Source organism: Dipodomys spectabilis, unplaced genomic scaffold (genome assembly GCF_019054845.1).
Source record: "Dipodomys spectabilis isolate Male_0828 unplaced genomic scaffold, ASM1905484v1 ptg000060l, whole genome shotgun sequence".
Lineage (NCBI taxonomy): Eukaryota > Metazoa > Chordata > Mammalia > Rodentia > Heteromyidae > Dipodomys > Dipodomys spectabilis.
In genome coordinates this window covers 1448776-1475508 of record NW_024870737.1, presented here as the reverse complement: position 1 = coordinate 1475508, position 26733 = coordinate 1448776, and the positions used below count along the sequence as shown (strand labels likewise).

The 26733-nt window shown below is 40.0% G+C and overlaps 1 protein-coding gene across 3 annotated transcripts in view; it reads left to right on the top strand.

Annotated features, from left to right (window-relative positions):
• Positions 1-26733, top strand: part of Mtm1 (myotubularin 1) — a 90266-nt gene that overhangs the window by 46155 nt on the left and 17378 nt on the right. For all 3 annotated transcript variants that reach the window (XM_042680388.1, XM_042680387.1, XM_042680386.1), the window contains exons 7-10: positions 15829-15912; positions 18049-18198; positions 21211-21399; positions 26154-26339. In XM_042680388.1, coding sequence (XP_042536322.1) covers positions 15829-15912; positions 18049-18198; positions 21211-21399; positions 26154-26339 — 609 coding nt within the window. The remainder of the gene's footprint in view (positions 1-15828; positions 15913-18048; positions 18199-21210; positions 21400-26153; positions 26340-26733) is intronic.

Genomic DNA, 26733 nt, shown 5'->3' with positions numbered 1-26733 from the left:
TAGACAGTCTCCCTTTTACATTCATGTTCCATTACCATTACTGTTGCCACCACCACCACCACCACCACCACCACCATCATCACCATCATCATCATCATTATCCACAAATGAGAGAAAACATATGACATTTGGCTTCTTGAGCTGGGCTTATCTGGCCCAGCGTGAATATCTCTAGCTCAATTCACTTACCAGCAAATGGCATGATTCCATTTTTCTTTATGGCTGAGTAATTGTCCATGCTGTGTATATGTGTGTATGTGTGTGTTATCATAAAGTCTTTATTCATCAGTTGTACAATTTGGCTGATTCCAGTTTGACTGCTATGAACAGAGTTGTAATAAGCATGGCTATGCAAATATCTTTCCTACAAATTAATTTATATTCCTATGGGAGGCCTAAACTTGCTATGACAGAGTTGTATGGTAGAACTAGTTTTAGTTTTTTTGAGGATCCTTCATGCTGCTTTCCATAGTGTTTGCACTTACTGGTTTACATTTTCACCAATAAGTGTATGAAATCTCCATTTTCCCACCATTTTGACTAAGATGAGCCAATGATTTATCACTTAAGCCAACTCCCAGCCTGCTTGTTTGCCGATTACTTTGGAGATGGAAATCAGCAAACTTTTCTGCCTGCTGATCTCAAGCCATGATCCTTCAGATCTCAGTCTCTTGTGTAGCTAGAATAACAGTCATGAGCCATAGGCATTGGCTTTTTACCGTAGTTTTGATTTGCATTTTATTTATGGCAAAGGATATTGAACATTGTTTCATGTATTTATTAGCCATTTGTATTTCTCCTTGTGAAAACTGTCTGTTCAATTCATTTGCCCATTTGTTAACCAGATTGTTTGTTCTTTCGCTGCTTTTTTTTTTTTTTTTTTAGCTCTTTGTATATTCTGGATATTAATCTTTTCTCCATTGAATAACTGGATCTTTTCTTCCATTCTATGGGTTCTCTCTTGATTCTGGTAATTATTTATTTAGCTGTGCAAAAGCCTTTTAATTCAATGCAGTCCCATTTGTCTATTCTTGCTCTTCATTTTTTTCTGGGAAGTTGGAAAGAATCCAAATTATTCAGAAAATAATTACCTATGCCTATATATTTCACAGTTTTCTCTGTGTTTTCCTGTGTAGTTTCAATGTTTCAGATTTTACATTAAGATCTTTGATCAATTGGAATTAACTTGTGTGTATGTGTGTTTGCAATGTGCCAGTAATGAGGCTTGAACTCAGGGCCTAGGAGCTGTCTCTTAGATTTTTTTTTTTTTTTGCTCAAGACTGGTCCTCTACCACTTGAACTACAGCTTCACTTGTGCTTTTTCTGCCAGGACTGACTTTGAACTATGATCCTCAGCTCTCAGCCCTCTGACTAGCTAGGGTTATAGGTTTGAGCTACTGGTGCCCTCTTGAAAGTCTTTTGTTTTTTGTTTCTTCCCTTGTGAGACTCCATTACCACTGTCTTTTCTTTCAGAATAAACATTTTTTCAATGTTTCACTCTCGCCCTTCTTCTCTTCTCATTACCGAGTTGGCCTCTGTGGTTTAAGTTATTGTCTTAACTGAAGGTATCACTGCGATGTAAATAGGTGACTTTTAAACCTAGCCTTGATATTGCCTTTGGATGAGCATAACTGGTGTAGTCTCCCTTCTTCTGGGGGTCCATATGAATCACAAGCTAACTTCTTGCAGTTCCTGAAGTCTACTGTCTGCCCTCTGTGTCCTGCAGTCTTGGGGATAAATGATCTGAAGTCACTTGTTTTTATTCTTCTGTCCTGCCTCCCATAGGAGTGTCAGTTCCAAGTCCTATGGGTCTAATTTTGAGTAACTCAACTATTTCTCCCTAATTCTACTTGTGCTTCCTAGTTTAAGCCAGGCTTCCAAACTGGCTCCCTCTTCTTTCAGTTCCTTACCCTTCTGACTCATCCTATACAACGTCGCCAGTATGTGGCTTTTGTGGCTTTTAAAAAAAAATTTTTTTTTATTGTAAGAGGAGTTACATGGCTTTTGTTTTTATTTTAAATATAATCATGTCACCGTGTCACCTCCCAAAAAAACTTCTTAGACAGTCTTCATGGCTCACCCTCCCCGCACTGTAAGCATGTAGGACTGCCCAGCACTTCTCTGACCTGCAGAGTCCATTCTCAGATTGGACTTTGCTACCACCATTCCCCACAGCCTGTGTGTCTCCGTAATGCCCATCGTGCACATGTTGATGTTTCAATGTCTTGCTCAATCTGAGGCTCTTTCCATGCCATGTGTGAACCCCTAGAGAGAGTTCATCTCCTATCTAGGTTTTAGACTCTTTAGGTGCCTCTATTGGAACTCACCTTGTCATGGAATAGCTGTGTGGTAACTGTCTATTGCCAGTAATCCCTCCTACCTCTATGCAAGATTGACTCCTGCATGGGAGGGTTTTTGTAGTTTGGTTTTAGAATGCTTGAGATCAAAGCAAGAGCCTGCCTCCCACGTGGTAGATGAGCAAGGACTCTAGCATTGAACTACATGCCAACCTCTGCATGACAGTTTTATAATGACAAGTTTTTTTTTTGTTTGCTTGTTTGTTTTTCGGTTGGTCGTGGGGCTTGAATTCTGGGCCTGGGCACTGTCCCTCAGCTCTTCAGCTCAAGGTTAGCACTCTACCACTTGAGCCACAGTGCCATTTCCAGTTTAATGAGGGTTAATTGAAGATAACAGTTCAGGGGGACTTTCCTGCCTGGGCTGGTTTTGAACCGTGATCCTCAGATCTCAGCCTCCTGAGTAGCTAGGATTGCAGGCGTGAGCCACCGGCGCCCAGCTGACAGTTTGTTTTCATGTGTGTACATGTGCTGCTCCTGGAGCTTGAACTCAGGGCTTGGACACTGTCCCTGAGCTTTTGTGCTCAAGGCTAGTACTCTTCCACTTGAGCCATAGCTCCACTTTTAGTTCTTTGGTAGTTAATTGAAGATAAGAGTCTCACGGACTTTCCTGCCTTGGCTAGCTTTGAACTGTGACCCTCAATTACAGCTTACTGCATAGCTAGGATTACAGGCTTGAGCCACTGCCATCTGATTCTAATGACAAGTTCTTGGTTGAACTCAGTTTTAGTCAAAAATGATGGAAAAATCGGTACATAGGAACAAACAGGATGAATGTTTCTGAATATTATGCATCTAGTATCAGAACATAGAGTTCTGTATTGCTAGCAGTGCAGTCATCACAAAGGGCTTGGCTTTTAAAGGTTGTAGTACATGGCTATATATTTTATTTATCTGTGCTGGCAGTCCTCACTTCCTCCTTAAAGATACCAACATGTCACACATCCAAGAGGAGGAACATATGAACTGAATAGCTCATATAAAGTTTTTGAAAAATTGCCTTATCTCAGTTTTAACTATTGAAAGTCATCCTCTAAAAAAAAATGTTTAAATCAGTCACCAAAACAATACGTTATGCACGTAATTGGTAACCAGGCACAGCTGTAATCCTAGCTACTCAGGAAGCTGAAATCTGAAGATCAGGGTTTGAAGCCAGCCCGAGCAGGAAAAGCCTTGAGACTCTTATTTCCAGCTAACGAGCAAAAAGCCAGAAGTAGTAACAAAAAAAAGCCAAGAGTGAGGTTCTGAGTTCAAGCTCCAGTACCAGCATGAAACAAACAACCCCCCCCCCAAATAGATCCACTGCTGACACTGCTTTTAAAATGTTAGTTCCAGAGATGCAAGTCAGCATGTGCAACTGTTTTCTAAATTGTGTTCATTTCAGAGTCCAGTGTTGGGTGATGTCAGGGAGCAATGAGGGAAGCTAAAGAGAGTGCTACAGGATGCATACTACCCAGCCACATGCAGGATGCAACAGTCCAGCAGAAGTATACAGGGCTCCAGAATATGATCATTTACATTCAGTGGTGCAAGAAAAATGTAAAGACAGTCCCCTGGTATCTCATAGGAAGAAAATGGGAAGAGGCCCTATGGAGTTGGTCATTGTTAGTCTTGGGCCTGGAAGGACATACATAATTTCCAGTGGGAAAGGAAGGTGGAGGAAGTGGAACTCAAGGCAGAAATAAGACCTAGCCCTCAACCCAACAAGAAAGCTGGCGGTATTGCACGGTGCTTAAGATCATGAACAGCAGTGTTTGGCAGTAGTAGGCAAGGAGATTTAGGGTCATCTGATGGAGGGCCTTGTTGGGGGAGGGGACTTGAACCTCAGGAAGAAACAAAGACCTACTAAAGGGTCTGAGGTAAGTGATAGGGATGATAGAGTTGAGGCTAACACCATACAAAACAGATAGAAAGAGAGAGCTAAGCCAAGGAGATGTGTGGCAGATGCAGGTAAGTTCTGAACTGGGACATGGGTAGAAAAGTTGTTGAGGTTCCACAGGCTTGAGTAGCAGCTTGCTCAGAGAGGGCATAGAAGAGTATGAATTTGCAAAGTTCTCAGGTTTGGGGCCTGAGTGTCTTGGTGAGAATAGGGTGACATTAAAAGAGAAAGCAGAGGGGTTTAGGGGAAGAAAACATGGTCAAGGAGAGGAGAAAAGAGGAGGAGCTTTCTTTCACTATCTGTGTATTTTCAGTGCTTCATGCAGTGTTTGATGTAAGTTTGTTGAGCTTTTGCCAGCCAGGAAAACAACATAGGGGTGGAAAAGACAGAAACCCCAGTTTGTTTCGTTAGGGAAGTAGGTGGTTAAACAGAAAAAGGAAAGGGAATAGAAATGTAGGGTTAGCAATCATAGCTGAGGAAGAAGTTTTTCTCCCTTAGCATGTAAGAAAGGTGAATGAACGTATTTGTAGAGAGAAGGGGGGAAGCTCTGCCTCTTTTCAATGCAAAAGGGAGAAGGGATCATTTCTAGAACAGGATCCTTGAGAAGGCAAATGGATTGGTGGGGCACCAGGCCCTCCGTGGAAAGTAGTTTTGGAAAGAAAGGACGATTCCTCAGAGACAGAGGGGGAAGAAAAGTTTCCAAACTGCCCCAGTGGGGACTATGAGCGTGTGCCAAAAAGGTGTTTCCTGGGAGCACAATCCAAGGCTGATCACATCAAACAATACAAAGGCCCCTGCTTGAAAAACATCACTGTTAATATTAGAAACTTGCAGCAGCTGCCGAGGATCTTGGTGATCTTTATCAGTATTTAGAGTCCCAAGGGAACTTGCTGCTGGCTTCATAAACTCGGCCCCAAGGCCAGGAGAGCTGGGTGGCAAGGCCAGCTGTGCGTGAGTGGAGTGTGGGTGGGCTTTTCTTATTTCGGTTCACCCCTTTGGCTCTCTTGCCTCCCACCCCATTAGAATTTTCAACACTCAATGTGTGGACTTCAGCTTTGAATTGACCTTCAGCTGTTTAGCAACACCAAGGCCATCACAAGCCATTAACTTACTCTTTCTGTATTTGTCAACCCAGTGCGGTGTGCATGGTTCATAAGTAACAATTTCTTTTTCAGCCAGAACATTTCTTCTCTTGTTTTATCTTTGCTTTCTGAACACTAGAAATTGGGCTTAATGCTCATAAATTACACCCAACTCAATAGTAATGTTAAGTAAATGCTACATTTCCCAGCAGTGTCACAATCCTTTTGGATATTACAGCAATCTTTTAAAGGCAGAAATCAAAACTATACATGATGTGAATAGGGCCTGATAGCACTGCAGAAAATAGTTTGTTGAGGTGACATTTTCAGTAGGAAAGCTCTTTAATTGATTTCATTTATTGCTTGTTCCTTTTCTGTCCAGGTGGCATTATCAGAGAGATCATATAAATTATATTAAACTATAAGTCCCAACTTATTAGTGAGTCATAAAATCAGTGAACATATGTGCAACCAGTTCTTTAAATGGAATACACTAGGAAATATGATTAATATAACACATAATAAGTACCATTTTATGAAACATGTCTGTGTGTGTGGTGTGTGTGTGTGTGTGTGTGCATGTGTGTGTGTGTGTGTTGCGCACATATCCTGGGTCCTAGTATTAAGGGGTACTACTTACATGTAATCATGGGCCATAGACCAGAAAGTTTGGACTACACTATTTAATAGAATATGTGGCATAAAATAGATTTTAAATTAATATCAACATTAATAAACATGACAATATTTATAGTTACAACCATGCATAAATTTTCTTGATTTTTTTTTTTTTGTGCTGGAGCTAGGACTTGAACTCAAGGTCTGGGCACTGTCCCTGAGTGTTTTCACTCAAGGCTAGTACTCTACCACTTGAGCCACAGCTTTTGGGGTGGTTAATTGGAGTTGAGTCTCCCAAGACTTTCCTGCTCAGGCTGGCTTTGAACCTCAAATCTCAGGTCTCAGCCTCCTGAGTAGCTAAGATTATAAGCATGAGCCACCAACAGCCTTGGCTGATATTTATTTATTTATTTATTTATTTATTTATTTATTTTTGTTGGTTGTGGGGCCTGAACTCTGGGCCTGGGCGCTGTCCCTCAGCTCTTCAGCTCAAGGCTAGCACTCTACCACTTAAGGCATAGTCCCACTTCCAGTTTTCTAGTGGTTTATTGGAGATAAGAGTCTTATGGACTTTCTTGTCTGGGCTGGCTTTGAACCATGAGCCTCAGATTTCAGCCTCCTGAGTAGCTAGGAATACAGACGTGAGCCGCTAGTGCCTGGCTTTTTAAAAAATATTTTAAAGGAAAGTTTTGTGTTATGAGTAAATTCATGGCTTACAGGCTCATATCATACAAGTCTAGATCTAAAGAGAAGAAGCCCAAAACCCAGTTGCCATTGCCTGAGCAGCATGGGAGACCCAGAAGGGATTTGTTTGCAAAGTCCAGAATATGAGATTCGTGGCCCATGTCTGAATCTGGCTCAGTGACATCCCTGCTTAGCCACCTTGGAAGTCACATAATATTTATGTGCTCTAGTGTTCTCATCTATAATGGGGATAATAACAGCTTCTACCCCATAGGGCTTTTGTGAGGATTAAATGTAAAGTGCTTATGACACTGCCTGGCACTTGCTAAGTACCCAATAAATGTCAGCTGCTCTGTTATTAGTGCACCATTTTCCCAGCAGGTAAAGGAATAAGGATGATCACCCAGCACTCCTCCCCTCCCAACAAGACTATTTATAAAGTGATTGTGATGATATGTGGAACATTTTAAGTCCTTTAAAAGAAAGATGCTGTATAAAAACTAGTTGTATGATTAACAAACCATGAGTTGCACTTTGATAAAGGTCCCATTGAAAGTCTTCAGTGTCAGAGTATGAAATCTAGAAAGCATCTGAACTACAAGTTGGAAATAAGGGAGGCGGTAGTAGGTAATGAAAAGAAATTTTCAGAAATGGTTTTTCATTTTTCTCTTTTACATCTTTTGACCCTGCATGGGCTTACTGCTTTCAGGGTACCATGGCTCATTCAGATTTGTGTTTGTGCACTTCCCACTTTTCTGTGACATTCTGGAATGAGCTTGGACCTCACAGTATTTCCTACTAGTTACGCTCTGAGATGATTGGCAGTCGTGTAGTTTCCTTTTTTTGGTGTGTCAATAGAAATGGGCACCGGTGAATGGACAGAAGTAGCTGGCTTTGCAAAGCCTTACTGTGGATAGGGTTAGAGTGCTGTGCACCGCATCCAAAAGATGGAGGCTATGTTTTTGACCGTGTTCCCTAGGCATTTACAGGCATTGGTCACACTGGGTTGCCATTTCTTTCATTGTTTCCTTTTGCCTAGCTTCTTCTACATATATGTTAATTCACAAATAGCAATTGCACATGCTTACCGAATACATGTGACCCTTCAGCTCATGTTTACTGTGTAATGGTCAGATCAGAGTCATTTCTTTTTGCCCAGCTTTGGTGCCATCAAACCTTGTCGTGGGAATTAAACATTGAACCATTACGACCTTGTGGCCTTTTTGCTCTACTCCAAATGTAAGATAACTGGAGCTGAGTAATAAAGGCCTGTGTCTTTTTGTGTGTATGTCAGTTGTGGGGCTTGAACTAAAGGCCTGGGCACTATCCCTGAGCTTTTTTGCTTAAGGCTAGCACTCTACCACTTTGCATCACTGTGCCACTTCCGATTTTCTGGTGGCTTATTGGAGATAAGAGTCTCATTGACTTTCCTCCCCAGCTTGGCTTTGAACCGTGATCCTCAGATCTCAGTCTCCTGAGTAGATAGGATTACAGGTATGAGTCACCAGCACCTAGCTAGCCTCTGTCTTTTTTGTTTATTTGAATGAAGGGTGTGAATTATCCTACAATAGAGGATCAGTATAAGGGCCTGTTTGTCTTGAGTAAAGAGTAAACATGGCTAATTGAGGAACTAATCTTGGTTTTTCAATCTTTGTCCTTCCTGTTTCCTCCCAGACTTGGCCCTCTGTTCTCTGGCCTCCTATCTAGACAACCCTTACTCCTTTCTCATCTATAAGCATTGATTTCCCTGACCACCTCTACCACATCTTCTCCTTCTAGAACTCATGGCAAACAGACTTTTAGCCTCCACCATGGGGACCTTTCTCATATCTTTTGGCTATATTTGTGATGGTTTTGCTCTGGAATTTAAAAAATACTACTTGGTATATTGAGTATATATCAAACATTCCTAATTCCAGGTACATTGCTTCACTAGGAGGTGAATCAACATGTGGTGGTTCTCAGGTATGACTTATTGCAGCAAAAGGATGCAGGCCAAAACCAGCAAGAGAAATGATTCACAAGGCCTAGTCAGGGAAATCTTTTTGTATTTTCCTTTTACCATAATTATTCAAACATTTTTGTCTTCCTTATATTTCTTTCCTGCTTCTGTCATCATGTTTATGCACCTGTAGCTCTCTGTTAACTGCTGAAGTTTTAGAAATGGAACTTGCACTATCTAGAAGGGCAAGCCAGCTTTTTCTTGTTCCCCGTTTTTCATTCGTTTCCCCCTCGTTTTGCTCCGGCATTTGCAGAATGTCTACACTGTGGTGAGGCTCCAGAAGCTAGAGCTGAAACCCACTGCCTGACCCCAAGGAGCAGGAGGGCCATTTTCCTGGGTGATGTGCACAGACATACTCAGTTCTTCAGACGTACATGGGATGCCATGGGGGCAAGAAAGGAAGGCTTCCCAGGAGAAGTGAATCCTGAAAGATGAGGGAAGCATTCATCAGGCAAAAGCCTGGCCAGGCCAGACTGAAAGAACAGTCATTAAATGTGAAGAGGCCAGCCAGACTGGCCCTGGTCCCACATAGCATTTCAAGTCCAGAGCATAGAGTGTATATGCACATGTGGGACTGGCAGCAAAACGTGGTACTGTAGGGCAAGGCAAGTCAAATCTTGAAATGCCTCGTGTGCCTGCTTCACCAAGTTTCAATTTTTGTCTAAATGTGAAGAGAGCCATTTACATAAGCAGGAACATGACATGATTAGACTTGTGTTTCCCACAGATTTCCTGGGTTGCTATGTACAGGATGTGTAGTTAAGAGGACAAGAGTAGTGTTGGGACAGAAACCATTTCTAGGGATCTTTATTAGTCTCCTTGATCTGTAATGACATGGAACAGTGAAGGGAGAGAATGAATTTCAGAAAGGTCTACATGGTGATTGAATATAGTCAGAGGGAGAATGCTGTGATCCAAAAGGAAGATTTCTGGATAAAAGAGTGAGAAAGAAGTTCTACATGGGATCTGCTAAGGCTCAAGTGCCTGTGGCACAACCAATTATAGACCTCTAGGAGGCAGGTGAAATAGGAGGTGTAGATCCTGAGCTCTGGCCTGGATAATTTATATTGTAGGTTTTGGTAGGTTCACTTTTTTCATAGATGTAACCAAAATTTCCAGGAGAGGGAATTACAGTGGCAAATAGGTACAGCAGATAAGCCCTGAGAAATGTCATGATTATGATGTGATTATGATTATGGATGAGTAGTTAAGAGTACTCCTTTTCCAAAATGGTTTCAAATGTCATTTCAGATGTACTTTTTTGGTTTTTTCCTGAATCGATAAATAGGTAAAGGTGATGAGCCAGTACAAAGGTTATGGATTTAGTGGGCAATAGAAATAGGATCAGGAAAATTATTTACAGAAATGAAAACATAAATGTTAATTTATGTGCGAAACTGTCTTTGACCTTTGAAACTTTTGTCCGTTTTTTGGAATAACTGTTTCAAACTAATTTGTATGAACTCACTAATGCCAAATCATGTGAAATACATACACTGAAAGACTGTCCACATAATGCCAATTTTCAAAACCTCTCTTCTTCTATGAAGGGATCTTGTTTCTTAATTGTAATCTAAAAAGTGGGAATGAGGTATCTAGACATTTCTGTGTCCTTCAGTGGTAGATGGAAGCATTTATATATTTTCAATTAAAAATATTTCAGAAATTAAATGAGAAAGAAGGCTTACTTAAATTCCTGTTCAAACATAGCAAAACTGAAATTGAAATGTTGAATTGAAACCCCTTCATAGAACTACTTAAAGGTAATAAAAATGAATAATAATTTAAAAATACATAGTAAAACTGATCAAGAAAATAAGTAGTTAGTGATTGGAGCCACTAAAAATAATGGCCAACTAAGTTAAAACTAAAATCTGTTGTCATTTTGGACAAGACATAGCAATGCTAAGTACATATAAATTCAAATGACAGATTATGGTTTTTTTTTATGTCAGAACTGTTTTTATCCCTAGTGTGAAATCAGAGGTTTTCATCTTAACTTTGTCCTTTAACATATTTCAGATGTTACTATGTGCTATTTTGATCTGGAGAAATGTACATGATTGCTTTTGTAAAAGTCTCTATGTATTGTATCTCTTGACTAGTAGGTACTAGAACTGATAAAATGTTCACTTGGGGGAACCAGAGCTGGGCAGTTGACAGCATATGTTCTCTGCGGTCAGTTTCCTATTTTTAATAGCATCTTGTATTATAAAAGATATTAGTATTTGGGAAGGTAGCATTGACTATATGCAATCTCTCTTGATATTTTTTAGCAACTTCCTGAGAATGCACGATTGCCTCAATGTAACTAAATAAAATTAAAGCAGTTACTAGCTTCAGTACAAATTCTCAAGGTTCCTGGTGTATTCCAGATAGTCCTTCCTAGACTAGGCCAGTAGAGAAGTCATCCCATAGACATTCTGGTTCAGTAGGGGTGAGATGGGAAATAGACATCCTTCTTGGACTTCTTGGAGTAAACCCGCCCCGGTTAGCCCAGTTCAGAGGCCAAGCCCTGGGGAAGGAAGCACCTTGACTCAGAAGCCACACAGACTGCACTGACCATCAAATGCTCACTATCACCTGACACAACACTGCCACTGTTTTCAGACTTTGCTTGACTGGGGCTGCATTTTTCTGGAATTCTCCTCCAAGCAAAGATGAAATCAGGGTAGACCTTAGCATTTCCTCTCTGGTAAACAGGACTTCCTACTAAGAGGGTAGTTAATGGATAAAATTCCACACCCAGTGCTCTCCATGGCCCTTCCATCTCCCAAATTAATGGACAAAATGGACCCACATGAGGTAGTATTTAGGGACAATTATTGGAATGTATGATCCAGACAAGAAAAGAAATGGCAACTAAAAGCGTAATAACTTGAGTTTGAATAGTTTTCAGAATGAAGGTTGTAACCAGTTTCCACTTTGCCTTGGGAACTCCATACTTTACAATAATGATGTCCAGACAGCTTAACTCTGGTACGAAGTGACAAAACTTCAGGGAAAATACGATCTATACAGGGGTTCATTCTACTAGCAGCTTTACTCATCCATGTGAGGTCTTGGAGCATATACTAGTAAATAAAGATAGAGGCATTATTATGCAGAAATATTGAGAAATAAGCTCTTGAGCTCATGAATAAAGTGTCTGCTTGAGGTGTAGGTTGTGAATAATTATTGAAGATCTGAGACCCTAGGTATTCTAAGAGAAATTATAGATTAGGAAAGGAGGAGAAAGGTCAGAGCACAAGGGGATGGGCAAAGACTGAAAAGGGAAACACAGTAGCCAAGGAAAAGCACTGAGAAACAGTTTTCAGAAAACCAGGAGGGGGCTGGGAAGGTGGCTCAGAAGTAGAGCGCTTGCCTTGCATGCCTGAGGCCCTGGGTTCGATTCCTCAGCACCACATAAACAAAAAGAAAAAAGCCGGAAGTGGCGCTGTGGCTCAAGTGGTAGAGCGCTAGCCTTGAGCTGAAGAGCTGAGGGACAGCGCCCAGGCCCAGAGTTCAGGCCCCATGACTGGACTCCCCCCCCAAAAAAAGAAAAAAAAACCAGGAGGATGAGAATCTAAAGGCTGATATGTATACTTTGTAGTGTAGTAATTGAAGTCTGATAATGATGAAGAAAGTTTGAAAGAACAAGCTGGTAAAAACTTGTTGCAGTGGTAGTTACCATTTCTGTCTACTTTCTGATTCAACATCTAAGTAGTTGATTCTAGAAAGTAAAAATAGGATAATAATTATATAGTTTATTTATCCCCATCTAGTATTTAAAGAATTTAAGGAAAAATGTATAAAAAAACACTTTCTTTAAAAATAACACATTCACCTGGGCGCTGGTGGCTCACACTTATAATCCTAGCTACTCAGGAGGCTGAGATCTGAAAATCGTGGTTCAAAGCCAGCTCAGGCATGAAAGTCCATGAAACTCTTATCTCCAATTAACCACCAGAAAACTGGAAGTGGCACTGTGGCTCAAGTGGTAGAGCACTAGCCTTGAGCTGAAGAGCTCAGGGACAGCGCAAAGGCCCAGAGTTCAGACCCCATGACCAACAACAACAACAAAAAATTCAACTTTACAGAGTGATAATGGATTTAAATTACAAATCATTGCATATCTTTCAAGCTATGTAATTTGTACAGTTGTACAATGACTGTAAATATTGCATGTGAATTACTATAGCTGAGTGACTTTCCAAAGTTATAGGTAATGTTGGTCTGTTATTTTTGTTTCCTTTGATAAAGGCTGTGCATAATTACAGTTTTAAAAAGCAATAATGATATGCAGACTATGGATTTCATAAGACCTGCTTTAATACTCAATGTTCATCTTTTTTTTCCTACTGGGAGCTTATATTATAAAATTCTTGCTTTGTTTCTCTCATCTGCATATATAATGAGAAAAGGAATAACTAAGATCTCTGGAAATTAGGTCCTGGCATATTTCTTTGAATTCATTCTTCTAGAATGCTTGTTTCAGTTGAGTCAAGTTGTTTGTGGAAACTTACACTAGTAAGCAATGCTTTTGAAAAATGTCATAAAAAAAGAAAAATGTTGTCATGTAACTAACTATAAGCTAATTTATTTAGATGGTAAAGATAGATTACATTCGTTGCTATTTTATTTCATGGTGAGAAGTATTGGACCATTATGTAATCAATTAATTTTCACAAAATATTTGAGTTGTGACCAGACTCTTAGCATCAAGAGTAAACTGGGAGCTGTTTCTGTCGCCAGCCTGTTATAGGCATGTTTCAGAGTAAACAATACCTTGACCTCATTCACAATGGTGAACTGTCACTGTAGAAAGACATTCTTGAGAAAGGCCACCTGATATATAGCTACCATGGGGATGTTGTCTCCTTGCTCTCAGGAGGAAAAAAAAACTTCCTGTTGTTTGTGTTTGAGGAAATTATGGAGGTAATTTTGATGTAGGCCATATAGTTTTCAGCTGAGAATAATTCTATAACTTTCTGTAACATCAGCAGTTTTCACATAAGATAGAAGAAAGGATGCTTGTGGCTTAAAAAGGTGCTTGAATATCAGTGACTGCGAGATAATAGTTTACCTTGAAAATTCTTCTGGCATGCTAATGAACACTGATAGTATTATTGAACTTAATTTTTTTCTCTAGAAAAATGTTCAAGCATCCATTCATTTAAGCACTCATTCCATATTTCCTTGAGCTTCATGGGCAACAGGTGAATAACTAAAAGCAAAGGAACAAAAATCATGTTGCAGACAAGACATTATTTCCAAGTTTTCTTGTAAAATCTGCGATGTTTCAAACTCTCTGCCATCTACAACTTTGCCAAGATCACAGGGACTGACCGGTATGGTAGCAGGTGTTCAAAGTGATGATATCTTACCCAGAGAATGCCTTAGGTTTGTTCCAAAGATTCTGTTAATAGATAAAGTACACCATATAATTTCATTCTGTTTCACCCAATGTCTGAGTTAGACTTCAGTTCATAGGGCTCATTGATTTTCCCCAGCAGGACTGAATAATTAAGCATCGCTCGGGGTTCTATCTCAGGCTTGAGCCTCAGTGAATTGCTTAGCTATATCAGTGTCTGGATCACTGTGCAGAGCACAAAGCTCTCACCTAGCACTGGTAGACTTGAGGCCTGCTGAGGGTGCTGCATGCTTGGGGAAATTTGGGGAAAACATGTGCTTCGATACTGCTGGAGAAGGGAAATCCATAGAGGAAAAGGTCCCAGCCATGGACCCTCCAGAGAAAGCAGGTGTGCAGGGGTTATAGGACTTCAAGTTGTTATGCAGTCCACAAATATGTGTTCTTTCAACCATGGAGCAGGCACTGTTCTACTTACTAGGATCGAAGATAAGAACAAAGCAAGTGACCACCTCCTTGGAGTCAATGTGCTAAAAAGGGGACAGTGGAGATCCAGTAATGAGCAAGTGCCCATGTGATAAGCCCAATGCTAATAAGTGATGCGAGAGAGTAAGATGTAGGTGGGAAGGGCATGGTTGGAGGAAGTAGCATGTTGGGTTTCCGTAATGTGTCAGAGAAGATCTTGGTTCGGGTTACTTTTGGTCAGAAATGAGAGAGAAATAAGAGAATCAGCCACAAGAGAAGAGGATCGTGGAGGATAGAAGAATAGGTACAAAAGCCCTGAAGCTGATGTATGCTGTAAACTTTCAGGGAGCAGCACAGGAGGCCAGTGTGGCCAGAGCAGAGTGAGCAGGGAAAGGCAGCCAGATGGCACATGGCCACGTTAGCCATTGGAAGGACTTCTACTTTTACTCTGAGCCAGATGGAAAGCCACAGGGGATCATGACAGGGAAATGACTTGACCTAACTTAACTGTGGCACACTCTTACTCTGACCTTCAAGGTGTAAAGATGAAGACCAGGGGAGCAGTCAGAAGTTATTATACCAAGCCAAGTAAGAGATAGATCAGGGTATTAGTCAGGTGGAGGACAAAAATGACTTTTTTAAGATTCTTGGCTTAGTGAGCTAGGTCAGGGCTGTTATTGGCTGAAGTGTGTGGACTAGAAATAGCAGAACTGGTAAGTTGGAGTCAAGAGTGTGGCTTTGTGTGGGGGGAGGGGTATTAGCATCAGTCGGCACTTACAGGGACACTTCTAGAGCCCAGGGAAGTGCTATATTGGCCACCAGTGGACAGATGACATTTGAAGCTAAGAAATTCATCAATAATGTCTTGAGAGTGGGCATACAGAGAAGCCATATGAGGTCTCTGATTAGGAATTCGCAAAAAAAAAAAAAAACAGTTAATTAAAAGTTTTCCAATGGCCTAGTTCTCTTTTAAATAGATAAACATGTCACTGTACTCTTTTGAGATAGGTACATTGTTTAATAATCATTCCTAAATTTCTATACTTTTAGTGGCTTTTACCTAAACAGTTAGAAAATACTGTTTAAAGTTGATAGATACTTTTTGGTCTGAAAAATCAAAAAATTTTTTATGGAGCTACATTTTAAAAGCAAATTAAAAGAGATGTTTGTAGCCATAGAAAATTGATGTTTCAAAAGTAATTATTACTCCAGATAGAAATTGTGTACATCTGGCCTGAATTTTCCACGGATCTTTGTTGTAAGTCTCAGTTTGGGTTGTAATTTCATGGTCAGAAAATTCAGTGAAATTTTATTTTGTGAAAAATCAAAAGGTATATTACTAATACAGTATTTGGTCACACTGAACTTTCAATTCATTTCTTTGCATTTCCTAGCCATTATTTGCATTTTTAAATGAAGAGAAGTATAATGTAGATGGATGGGCTGTGTATAATCCAGTTGAAGAATATAGAAGGCAGGTAAGTTGATAGATGTTGTCTGATATGTGTTGGTTCTCATGCATAGGGCAGTATGTCTCTAAGAACCAGTAATATCCTTGCTTAGTATTTTTAATGGCCATGGCACTAGCCACATTTTGTATACTGTAATTCATTCTGTCACTGTGTACAATTTACAATTCAAGTCTCTTTAAAGCTGAATGACCAGTTTCTGTATCCCTATATGAAAAACTAAACTTTCATCTTATGAGATGAGTCAGATACCTAGGATCTAGAAAATCCAAACCTCTCTACATTTTACTTTTGGGGATTCATGTTGTTATTTATTTCTATATTTGGGAGCTTAACTATCACCATGAATTTTAAATTATAATCATTCTGAATTTTAGATTCAGATGAATTTGAACTGCTTTACTACAATGATGTCTTTCACAAAACATTTGATGATTGTATATTAATAATTGTTTTTATCATTGACCTCTGATACAACCAAATGTGTAGAATGACTAAGAGTTTTAGCAATGTACGTTTTTTTGTGTGCATGCCAGTACTGAGCTTGAACTAAGGGCCATGAGCGTTCACTTGGCTTTTCCTCTCAAGACTGACACTCTACTACTTGAGCCACAGTTCCACTTCCAGTGTTTTCCTCATTAATTGGAGATAAGGGTCTCTCAGATTTGCCTGCTCGGGTTGACTTTGATCTGGGGTCCTCAGATCTCAGTTTCCTGAGTAGCAAGGAGTACAGGCATGACCCATCAGTGCCTGGCTGCAATGGACTATTAATAATTCTTCTACAAAACTCTTAAAATAGTTGGTATATCTGTTGGATGAGTTTTGAGAACCAGCTCAAGCCCATTTTCCCCAGTGCTTTGCATATTCATAAGCAGATTTGATGCTCTGGGATTATGTGTCAGCGTTTTGCTCTAGATTACATGTGTGAGGTAGTGTGTCCCATTGCTTCCATACATCATCTTTAGACAACTGAGTTTTCAAAGTCTGTGAATACCTCTCAGTTTACTGAGCTCTTTCCTAGACTGGTTGGCTACTTAGGTGGAAGAAAAACCCACTGAAACAATTGTCATGTTATGGAGACCTCTGAAATATTAGATAGCAAAGTATGTTATCATATTTCTAGAACATTATTGAAAATATTAAGACTTTTCTTTAGCTCAAGCTGTAAGCTTGAAGCAAATTTAGTTCCTATTTTTAAGACTGCATGTGTATATGAACTTCTGAAGGTACTTTGTTCTAGACTGCCATTATATTCAATCTTTTTTTCTTGTAACTTTCTGATGGGACTTAAACCCCTCTAATTGGATTCAACATCAGACCCAGCATCTGCTTGGTCCGTGATACATAGGGCCAGACCTAAAGAAAAGGTACAATGTCTGTCCCCAAAGCAAACACCCACCTAGCTCACTTTTGTGTGTGTGTATTTGTGCATTTGTGAGTATGGGGGAGAGTATTCCACCACCTCTGGATTTTGTCCATATGGGATATCATTTTGTGGGTAGATGAGAGGAGGGAAGGTATCTCCTTGTCACAGTAGCAGTCTATTTAAAATGCAAATGACTGTACTACTCACACAACCTGTAGGGTTACCTCAGTCCCAAATGACTGAATTTTAAACACTCACAGGAGGTGGAGAAATGAGCCTCCCCTGAGGGGTTTTCTTTTATTTCCCCTCTGTGATTTTTCCTCATAAGCCTCGCCTCTTTCAGTTGGTAATAGATGATAGCTTTCATTCAGTTTTGAGTGAGAAGTTACCTGATCTCTTTTGCCCTCGGTTAGATACAGATTAGCATTACATATGGTTATTTTCTTGGAGGTGGGGGATGCATGGGTGGGAGATGAACTTGGATTTATCTGTATTGTCTGAGTAGTATAGACATCAAATAAAGGAAGATATCAAAGTCAAATGAATGTGTACTTGCAAAAAGATAGTTTAAAAATGTGGAGACCACAGTGTTTTGTCCATGTCCTTCATGTCTGGGTTATTGATTTGACATCCTTATTATAAATAGGTAGGTTGTCATCACCCTGGGGTCAAAGAAGCATGCACACCGAATGCTAGAAAGAAGAAAAAAGAGTCCCCAGCCAAAATGCAAAGTCTGAAGTCATGTGTTATTGACTTAGACTTCCTCTTTTTTCCTGCAGGGCTTGCCCAATCACCACTGGAGAATAACTTTTATTAATAAGTGCTATGAACTCTGTGACACTTACCCTGCTCTTCTAGTGGTTCCCTATCGTACCTCTGATGACGACCTCAGGAGAGTTGCAACGTTTAGATCCCGAAACCGCATTCCTGTGAGTACTGCTATTAACATTGCTCTCAAAGAATATTTCTCTGAATTACATGCTTTTATATTCTCTAGGAACAGAGGACATGTAATTCACAGAAACCTTTATTTCTGAATCTCCTTCTAACAAATACTTAGCAAGGGTCCTTTGAGGGCAAAGCACCTTGTCAAATGGGGAAAAAAGTAAAATAACATCTGCCCTTCAGGACCTCAAAATGAATGGAGGGTAGAGAAGGTAGGTAGATAGAGAACTGTGTAGAAAAGAGGAAAGAGGGCTTATATGATGACATCATGGCTGATCCTAGTGCTGTGTAAAGAACGAGAGAAGGAGGGAAGGAAGGAGGGAGAGTGAAGAGGAAGGAAAAGTTCTTTATGGCTGTCATCTTGGTGTGTTACTGAACTGGAGTCAAGAACAGATTATTCTGGATGTTATACCAACCATGTCATTAAACCTAGTTCACAGAGTTCCCTTTTAGTTCTTAAATATTTACACACTGTCATACCCTTTACTATATATATCTGTTTTATTGAGTAAAAATTGAGACATACTATTTTCCTCTGTCACCTTTCAAGGTCTGTCATAATAAGTACAATGGGTTTTGTTTCATGCAAGTAGGTTCTTCAAAACAAAGGTAGAAGACATTAAGATTTAATGTCACTTTGCCCTTAACTTTCAAGTCTAGACATTCTTGTCCTTAAAAGGATACTTGAGAAGAACCGTTGTATACTGTCACCCTGCATCATTACTTTGAAAATGCTCTTGCTTTTTGTTTTATTATTTATCAGCTCATATCATCATGATCTACATTGTACTTAAAAGTGTGTTCTTTAGCTCATTTTGTTAGAAGCAGTGATTATGAAGCTTGGAGTACAAGTTCAGTCCTCTGAGGTTCGACTTGGGCATGTTTTTTGGGGCCAAAGGCATAGTCTGTATCACAGTCTTGCTGATACTTTGCTTACCCACAAGAGGAATGGGGCTAGGGCACTATGAGTAGGTTTGTACATTCAGTATGTATTTTATACCTACTGTGTTAAAGATGTGTGTATGTGTGTGTGTGTGTGTGTGTGTGTGTGTGTGTGTGTCTGTCTGCGTGTCTGCGTGTCTGCATGTCTGCATATGCATGCCAGTCCTGTGGGTTGAACTCAGGGTCCGGGTGCTGTCTTGAGCTGTTTTGATCAAGGCTAGCACTCTACCACTTGAGCCCTAACTCCACTTCATGAATGACTGTTTTTATTATTGTGCTAGCTTTTCTTAGAAGCCAGTTGTCATTATAATAAACATAATTTGTAAGCATCATTGGACAGTGACTTTAGAGACAACAAGGTTTTTTGGTCTTCTATTAAGTGAGCCTACATGGATATGCCACTTTCCTTCTGTCTGCATTTCATTGTACTAGGGCCTGACCTGATTGGCCATTCTCTGGAAGCTAATAGGAACTTACTTTATGGACATTCTTCCCTTCACCTCCTAGCAACTGTCTATCATATGACCAAGGAGGAGAGAAAACCATAGAGGCCATAAGTTAAATGTCTAAGGCTAGAGCCAGAGCAAAACTGGCATCTGTCCCCTAAGCCCATACTGTCATCATCTCACCTTTCCCAGCCCCCTAGGTGTTCTTTGTATATACATAGACAGTTTATTTTTAATTGACAAATCGTAACTATACATATTTGTGGAGTACAGTGCAATGTTCTGTTATACATATGTACTGTGTGCTGGTCAGGTCAGGAAACGTGGCACAGCCATCATCACCTCAGACATTTATTATTCACTGGAAACATGCAAAATATTCCAACTGTTGTGAAATATTCAGCAAATTGCTGTCCACCATACATATCTAGTTGTGCTAAAGAACATTAGAAGTCAGATCTCCACTACTGTGAACAGTTTTATTGAGTTCTACTTCACAAACAGAGCAATCCTCCATCTGCACTGTACAACTTGGTAGTTTTCAGGACCTTATCCGATTAGCTGCCTTTTATATGTATTTTTTCTCATATGCTACATGTGAACTGGGAAGCCAGGCTGCAAATGGGTTTAGACTTACAGATAATTGGAGAAAACTGATTTGGAGGAATGGCTTTAGCAACTCCTGTAGGTATAGGGTATGTAAGCTTCATTGAGGGGACTGGGAGCTCTCTTGGCAGTCCAGAATCTTCCCTGCTTCCCTTGTATTTTCTTCCTCCTGCATTAGATTTGAGAATTTGGACTCAAATGCGAAATTATCTACAGATATGAGTTAATATTTTGAACAACATGTTGTTTTGTTTTTTAACATTTTTTATTATTATCTTTAGGTAGTTGTACAAAGAAGTTCCCATTCTACAAAACAGTGTATGAATAGAAGGTGTCTGACAACATTGTCACCCATCTTGAACAACATATTGTATCAGAGATATTCCCTTTGTCTCTTACTTTTTTACTGCTGGTTCTGGGGCTTGAACTCAGGGCATGGGCACTGTCCCTGGGCTTCTTTTGCTCAAGTCTAGCACTCTACCACTTGAGCCATAGCTCCCCTTTTAGTTTTTTTAGTAATTTATTGGACATAAGAGTCTCACTGACTTTCTTGCCTAGGCTGTGTTTGAATCATGATCCTCAGATCTCAGCCTCCTGAGAAGCTAGGATTACAGGCAAGGGCCACCAGTGCCTGGCTCTTAATTTTTGCTCATGCTATTTCCATATGATAGTAAATCCAGTGTGAGCTCCCAAGATTCAAATAACAAAAGCTTTCTGTTCCCTTTAAGTGCATACCTTCTTTGAGGTAAACATTTAGTTTCTGTTAAATGTTAGTACTAATTAAGAAAAGACTGGTAAAGCAACGGGTGGGTGGGATTATTTCTAAGTAGTCATAGGATTGAATACGTTTTTCTCATCATACACCTCATGAATTTGCAAGTGAACCAAGTATTTTATTTTAGGAAATCAGATTTACTTTGGTGTTTTAGTTTTAGCTTTACTTTTGTTGTTCGAATTAGTTTCTTGAAACTTGATAACTTAAACTTTCTGAATGAACCATAGGTGCTGTCATGGATTCATCCTGAAAACAAGACAGTTATTGTGCGCTGCAGTCAGCCTCTTGTTGGCATGAGTGGCAAACGGAATAAGGATGATGAGAAGTACCTGGATGCAATCAGGGAGACAAACAGACAAATTTCCAAACTTACCATCTATGATGCGAGACCTAGTGTAAATGCCGTGGCCAACAAGGTGCGTATAAGATGTGGTGGAAAGTTACATATGGAATGCAGGGTTTTGTGAATGTTTCCACCACGGTGTGTCATGTGGCTTTGCAAAGATAGATGGATGGATGGATAGATAGATAGATAGATAGGGTAAATTAGTAGGTAAGGAGGTAGACAGACAGATAGACAGACAGTTTTTGTCTGTGTGCCAGTACTGGGGCTTGAACTCAGGACTCAATGTCCCTTGCTATCACTTAGCTTTTTTGCCCAGGGCTGGCCCTCTACCCCTTGAGCCATAACTTCACTTCTGGCTTTTTGCTGGTTAACTGAAGATAAGAGTCTCATGTACTAAAGTGACATTTATTTTTATTAAAACCCCTCTGTATGCCGGGTGCTGGTGACTCATACCTGTAATCCTAGCTACTCAGGAGGCTGAGATCTAAGGATTGTGGTTCAAAGCCAGCCTGGGCAGAGAAGTCTCCATGAGACTCTTATTTTCAATTAACCACTCAAAAAATCAGAAGTGGAGCTGTGGCTCAAGTGGTAGAGTGCTAGATTGAGCAAAAGAGCTTAGGGACAGGGGCTGGGAAGGTGTCTCAGTGGTAGAGGCCCTGGGTTCGATTCCTCAGCACCACATAAGCAAAAAGAAAAAAGCCGGAAGTGGCACTGTGGCTCAAGTGGTAGAGCGCTAGCCTTGAGCTGAAGAGCTGAGAGATAGTGCTCAGGCCCAAAGTTCAGGCCCCACGACCGGACCCCCCCCCCAAAAAAAAAGAGCTTAGGGACAGTGCCCAAGACCTGAGTTCAAGCCCCATGACTGACCAAAAAAAAAAAACCGTTGTACAACTACTTAAAGATAACTTTGTAAAAAAGTCTCATAGACTTTTCTTCCCAGGGGGGCTTTCAACCAGTATCTTTACCTCTCAGCCTCCTCAGTAGCTAGGATCATAGACATGAGTCACCGGCATCAGAATCTAATTAATATTTGACAGAGTCTTGCTGTGTTGTTCAGGCTGGTCAATGTCAAATTTTTGGGTAAAGCAATCCTCTTACCTCAGCCTGTTGAATGGCTATGTACACCATCATGTGAGTTTAAGTCAATATTTAGGGAACTAGTGTTCTTAAATACAAGGAGATTTAATGAAAGTTACATTAGAATCAATACCCAGGAGGCTCAGGCAGGAGGGTTAGCAATTTGAGGCAAGATCAACCCGAGCTATATAATGAGACCGTGTTTCAAAATAAGAAAAAAGAAATCAAATTAAAGTAACTTTTAGGTAAATAGGCACATGGAGAACTATATTAAACTTCATTTTTTTTAAATTTTATACAGAGTCTTGGCAAATATGACAGCCTTTTCAGTGATCATTTGGCTTTTCCTGATCACTGTCATTTTATGGAATAGGAAAGCATCCTTAAGGAATTGTGGGATGTTACAATTCTTAAATCTTACATAGGTAACCTTATCCAAATACTCCCGTGGCACACCCATGTGTACTCCTAAATATATATTCCTATTTATATACAGCAGTTTAAGAAATGAGTAGACAAATGAGTGGGAATTTCCCAATCATAAGCATGTATATGAAAGTGCCTATTGGTGTTTTCAGAAAACCCTGTCTCGATTATTTTTTTTAACCTTCTTAGGCACCATATGTTGAACACATATAAGGTTGATGAGGGTCATCACTGCATCATGAGTAACGAGATGGCGACATTCTCAGAAGCTGCTGCAAAGTGGAAGGCTGTTTGTCTCTGCACAAACTGGTCCTAAACTGATAGGTGTTTTACCTATGTATGTGTGTGCAAGTCCTGGGGCTTAAACTCAGGGGCTGAGTGATGTCCCTGAGCTGTTTTGCTCAAAGTTCATAGTCTCCCACTCGTGCCACAGCTCCACTTCTGGTTTTTTGGTGGTTAATCAGAGATAAGAGTTAGACTTTCCTATCCAGCCAGGCTTTGAACCATGATCTTCAGATCTCAGGCTTCTGAGTAGCTAGGATTATAAGCATGAGCCACTGGCATCAGGTTTATATGACCTTTTAACACTTGGAAAATGAGCCTCTGTTTCCAGCCCTCAGTAAGAAAACAAAGGTAACTATTGAGAAGAAAAAGGCTAAAACTTGAAGGACTCTGTGTTATTCTTTGAAAAACCACTTTAAGGTTTCCCCTTCTTGCCCAGCAGTATCGCTCCACTAGTTAGTTGTCTATATCCATAGCAACACGTTGTGTGGCTTTTTCACCATTTTACTAGAAATTTGGCTTGTTTCTTTTTGTTGAGGAAAGGAAACCTGAAAAGAAGACTTTGAAAGAGGTCAGACATAAAGAATTTGAACTTGGGGAACTGAGCCTATGCTTGACTAATTGATTTTTCCCCTCTCTGACTTCCATTTTCTTCAGCCCTAATTGTTTCTCCCATGTGAATAGTTAAAAATGTACAGCCCCAGATGTGACCAGCATCATCACATCATTGTACATTAAATAAAGCAAACCCAGGGTTGGGTAAGATCTAGTACCAAAATGCTCCTATCTTGCTGGCAATGCATGGTGATGAGTTTAAATAGAACTCTTTTTTGCTTTTATCTTTTGTATATATTAGTCTTAATTATTTGTGGTTTTTTTTGAAATTCCAATGTCCAGTATCTCTTTTGAAAATCACCATAATTACTTCAAAGCTACACGTGCAGAGAAGCAGACTATCTGTCTGGGAATAGGTGGGTGACATGTGTTACTGCATTATAGATTATAGATCTAGTATAACGTAGACTGCCCCCTACGTCCCACACTCTGTGCCTGCAATTTACAAAAATATCTGCCAACCTGACAGGAGCACCTCTGGCCTTCTTCCACTAGTTGTTATCGCCACGAAGAGGGAAAGGGTTCTGCTTGTCTGCTTATTTATTAGCTTGTAGCTGTTTAAAAGCAGCTAAAGAGCCAGATATTGTATCTCATCCCTAAAATCCTAGCTACTCAGAAGGCTATGATCTGAGGATCCTAGTTCAAAGTCAGTCTGGGCAGTAAAGTCTATGAGATTTAGCTCCAATTTACCAGCACAAAGCCAGAAGTGGAGGTGTGGCTCCAGGGGTAGAAATCTAGCCAGCCTTGAGAAAATAATGCTAAGGGTTATCTCCAAGGCTCTGAGTTCAAGCCCTAGTATCATGACACGCACACCACACACACACACACACACACACACACACACACCACACACACACACACACTAAAAAAAAACAGTGAAAATAGATGTTTGCCGTCTACTTACTAATGATGCTGTTTAGAACACACTCTAAAGAATTATTTGTGCCTGAACTGTGTTCTTGCCTTGTCTGTAGGGATCAGGATTATGGCTTGCCACCTAGGTCTCCAGGTTTGAAGTTCGAGTGGCAGCCTTAATTCTGCCATAGGAAACTTCTAGGACTAACCCTAGACAAAACTCTAGGTTGCTTCAGGCCCTTCCATTGTTATAAAGAAAAAGAAAAATAAGCCAATTTTAGTGATGGAACATGTGTTTGATGGGTTCCATTTTCCTCTGTGGTTCTAGGCAGGTATTTCCCACTCATCTTTCTTCGTTTTTCTTAAAGGGGAAGAAGTTACCTGTCTAGTGACATTCCAAAACATTTAACCAGAGTGCAGCCAGGTTCCTCAACAAGACTATTGTGTCTCTCTTTGTCCATATGGAAAATGGGCACTTTTCACCATATTGAGAAGGTGAATCAAGATCTGCCCTAGCAAGTTAATGCTTGTACATGCTACTGGCCATGAAGAGTAGTGGTAAAGCAATTCTCCATCCTTAAGACCACAAAAAATACATACATACATATATATATATATATATATATATATATATATATATATAAAATCACAGTAGGAGGCAGCCATCTTGCCTAGTATTCTTTACCTACCTGCCACCTGTGGCATTCTATCCTTGGTATTGGCCTAACAGAAAGACATCGTGATATAGTGGAATAGGTTTGGGGTTTGAATTCAGAGTAGACTTAAGTCCCACTCATGACTTTTGTGACTTTGAGGATGTGTTAAATATTAGTATGTTGGATACTATCTCTGATAGTAATACCTGCCTTGCAGCGTCACTTAAATATAAAATTTTATCAAGCAAAAATCATTCCTGAGACATCATAGGAGTCATTAAATGGGGGCTGCTGTTAGCTACTGTAATAGTGTGGCTCCTTTAATCCTGTGAGATCTACAGAGAGAACCCTGTTTCACAGGAAAGGATGATGGGGCTTAGAGAGGTTAAGTGCCTTGACCAAATCACATGGCAGAGAGGCTAAAACAGAGGTATTGGCTTTGAGCTTTCTGACTCCAAAGCCTATTGTCTTCCTGTAACCCTTCATGTCCTAGGCAGTGCTGCTGGAGAGCTTGGGTGCCTGCTACTGCCTCAATTTGGCTACCTCTCCACTCCCTGAAGAGTACTGTAATAGCTATAAAATTGATAGAGGACCTTTCAGAACCTGCTTTTTTTGCCTTTCCAGATCCAGAAGAAGAGCTAGTAATTATAGAGTAGTTTGAAAAGGACTTTTATCTCATGAATTCAGAGTCCTATCCCAGGAAATTGCCAATCTTCTCTCTTTTTTTCTAGCTCAAAGTAGGACTCATATTGTTGAGGCTTCATGTTGAATATGAAGCCAAATCATGTCAATTATTTATTTAAATGGAAAGGATTTGGATTGAGATTTGGAGGACAAATATCTTTTCAGATATTTTGGTAAGTGAATGATGAAACAGAAAGCCCAACTGATTGTTTGTAATCTCGTTGTTTCTTAGGCAACAGGAGGAGGCTATGAAAGTGATGACGCATATCATAATGCCGAACTTTCTTTCTTAGACATTCATAATATTCATGTCATGCGGGAGTCTTTAAAAAAAGTGAAAGACATTGTTTATCCCAACGTAGAAGAATCTCATTGGTTATCCAGTTTGGAGTCCACTCACTGGTTAGAGCATATCAAGGCAAGTATATATATATATATATATATATATATATTTTTTTTTTAATACTTGATTTTACATAAGAAAGTACTTACTCATCCTTAAATGTTTAAAAATTGAACACTAAAAAGGAAACTAGTTATAATACAAAGTTCTACCTTTGATAGTGTTCTGTTTCTTTAAAAGCTAGTGATTTCACAGCCAGGCACTGTTGGCTCATATCTGTAATTCTAGCTACTCAGGAGGCTGAGATCTGAGGATTGCAGTTGACAGCCAGACAAGAAAGTTCATGAGGCTGTTATCTCCAATTAAGTACCTAAAAGCCAAAAGTTCAAGTGTTAGAGCACCAGTCTTGAGCAAAAAAGATAAGGGACAGTGCCTAGGCCTTGAGTCCAAGCTCCAAGACCAACGTGAG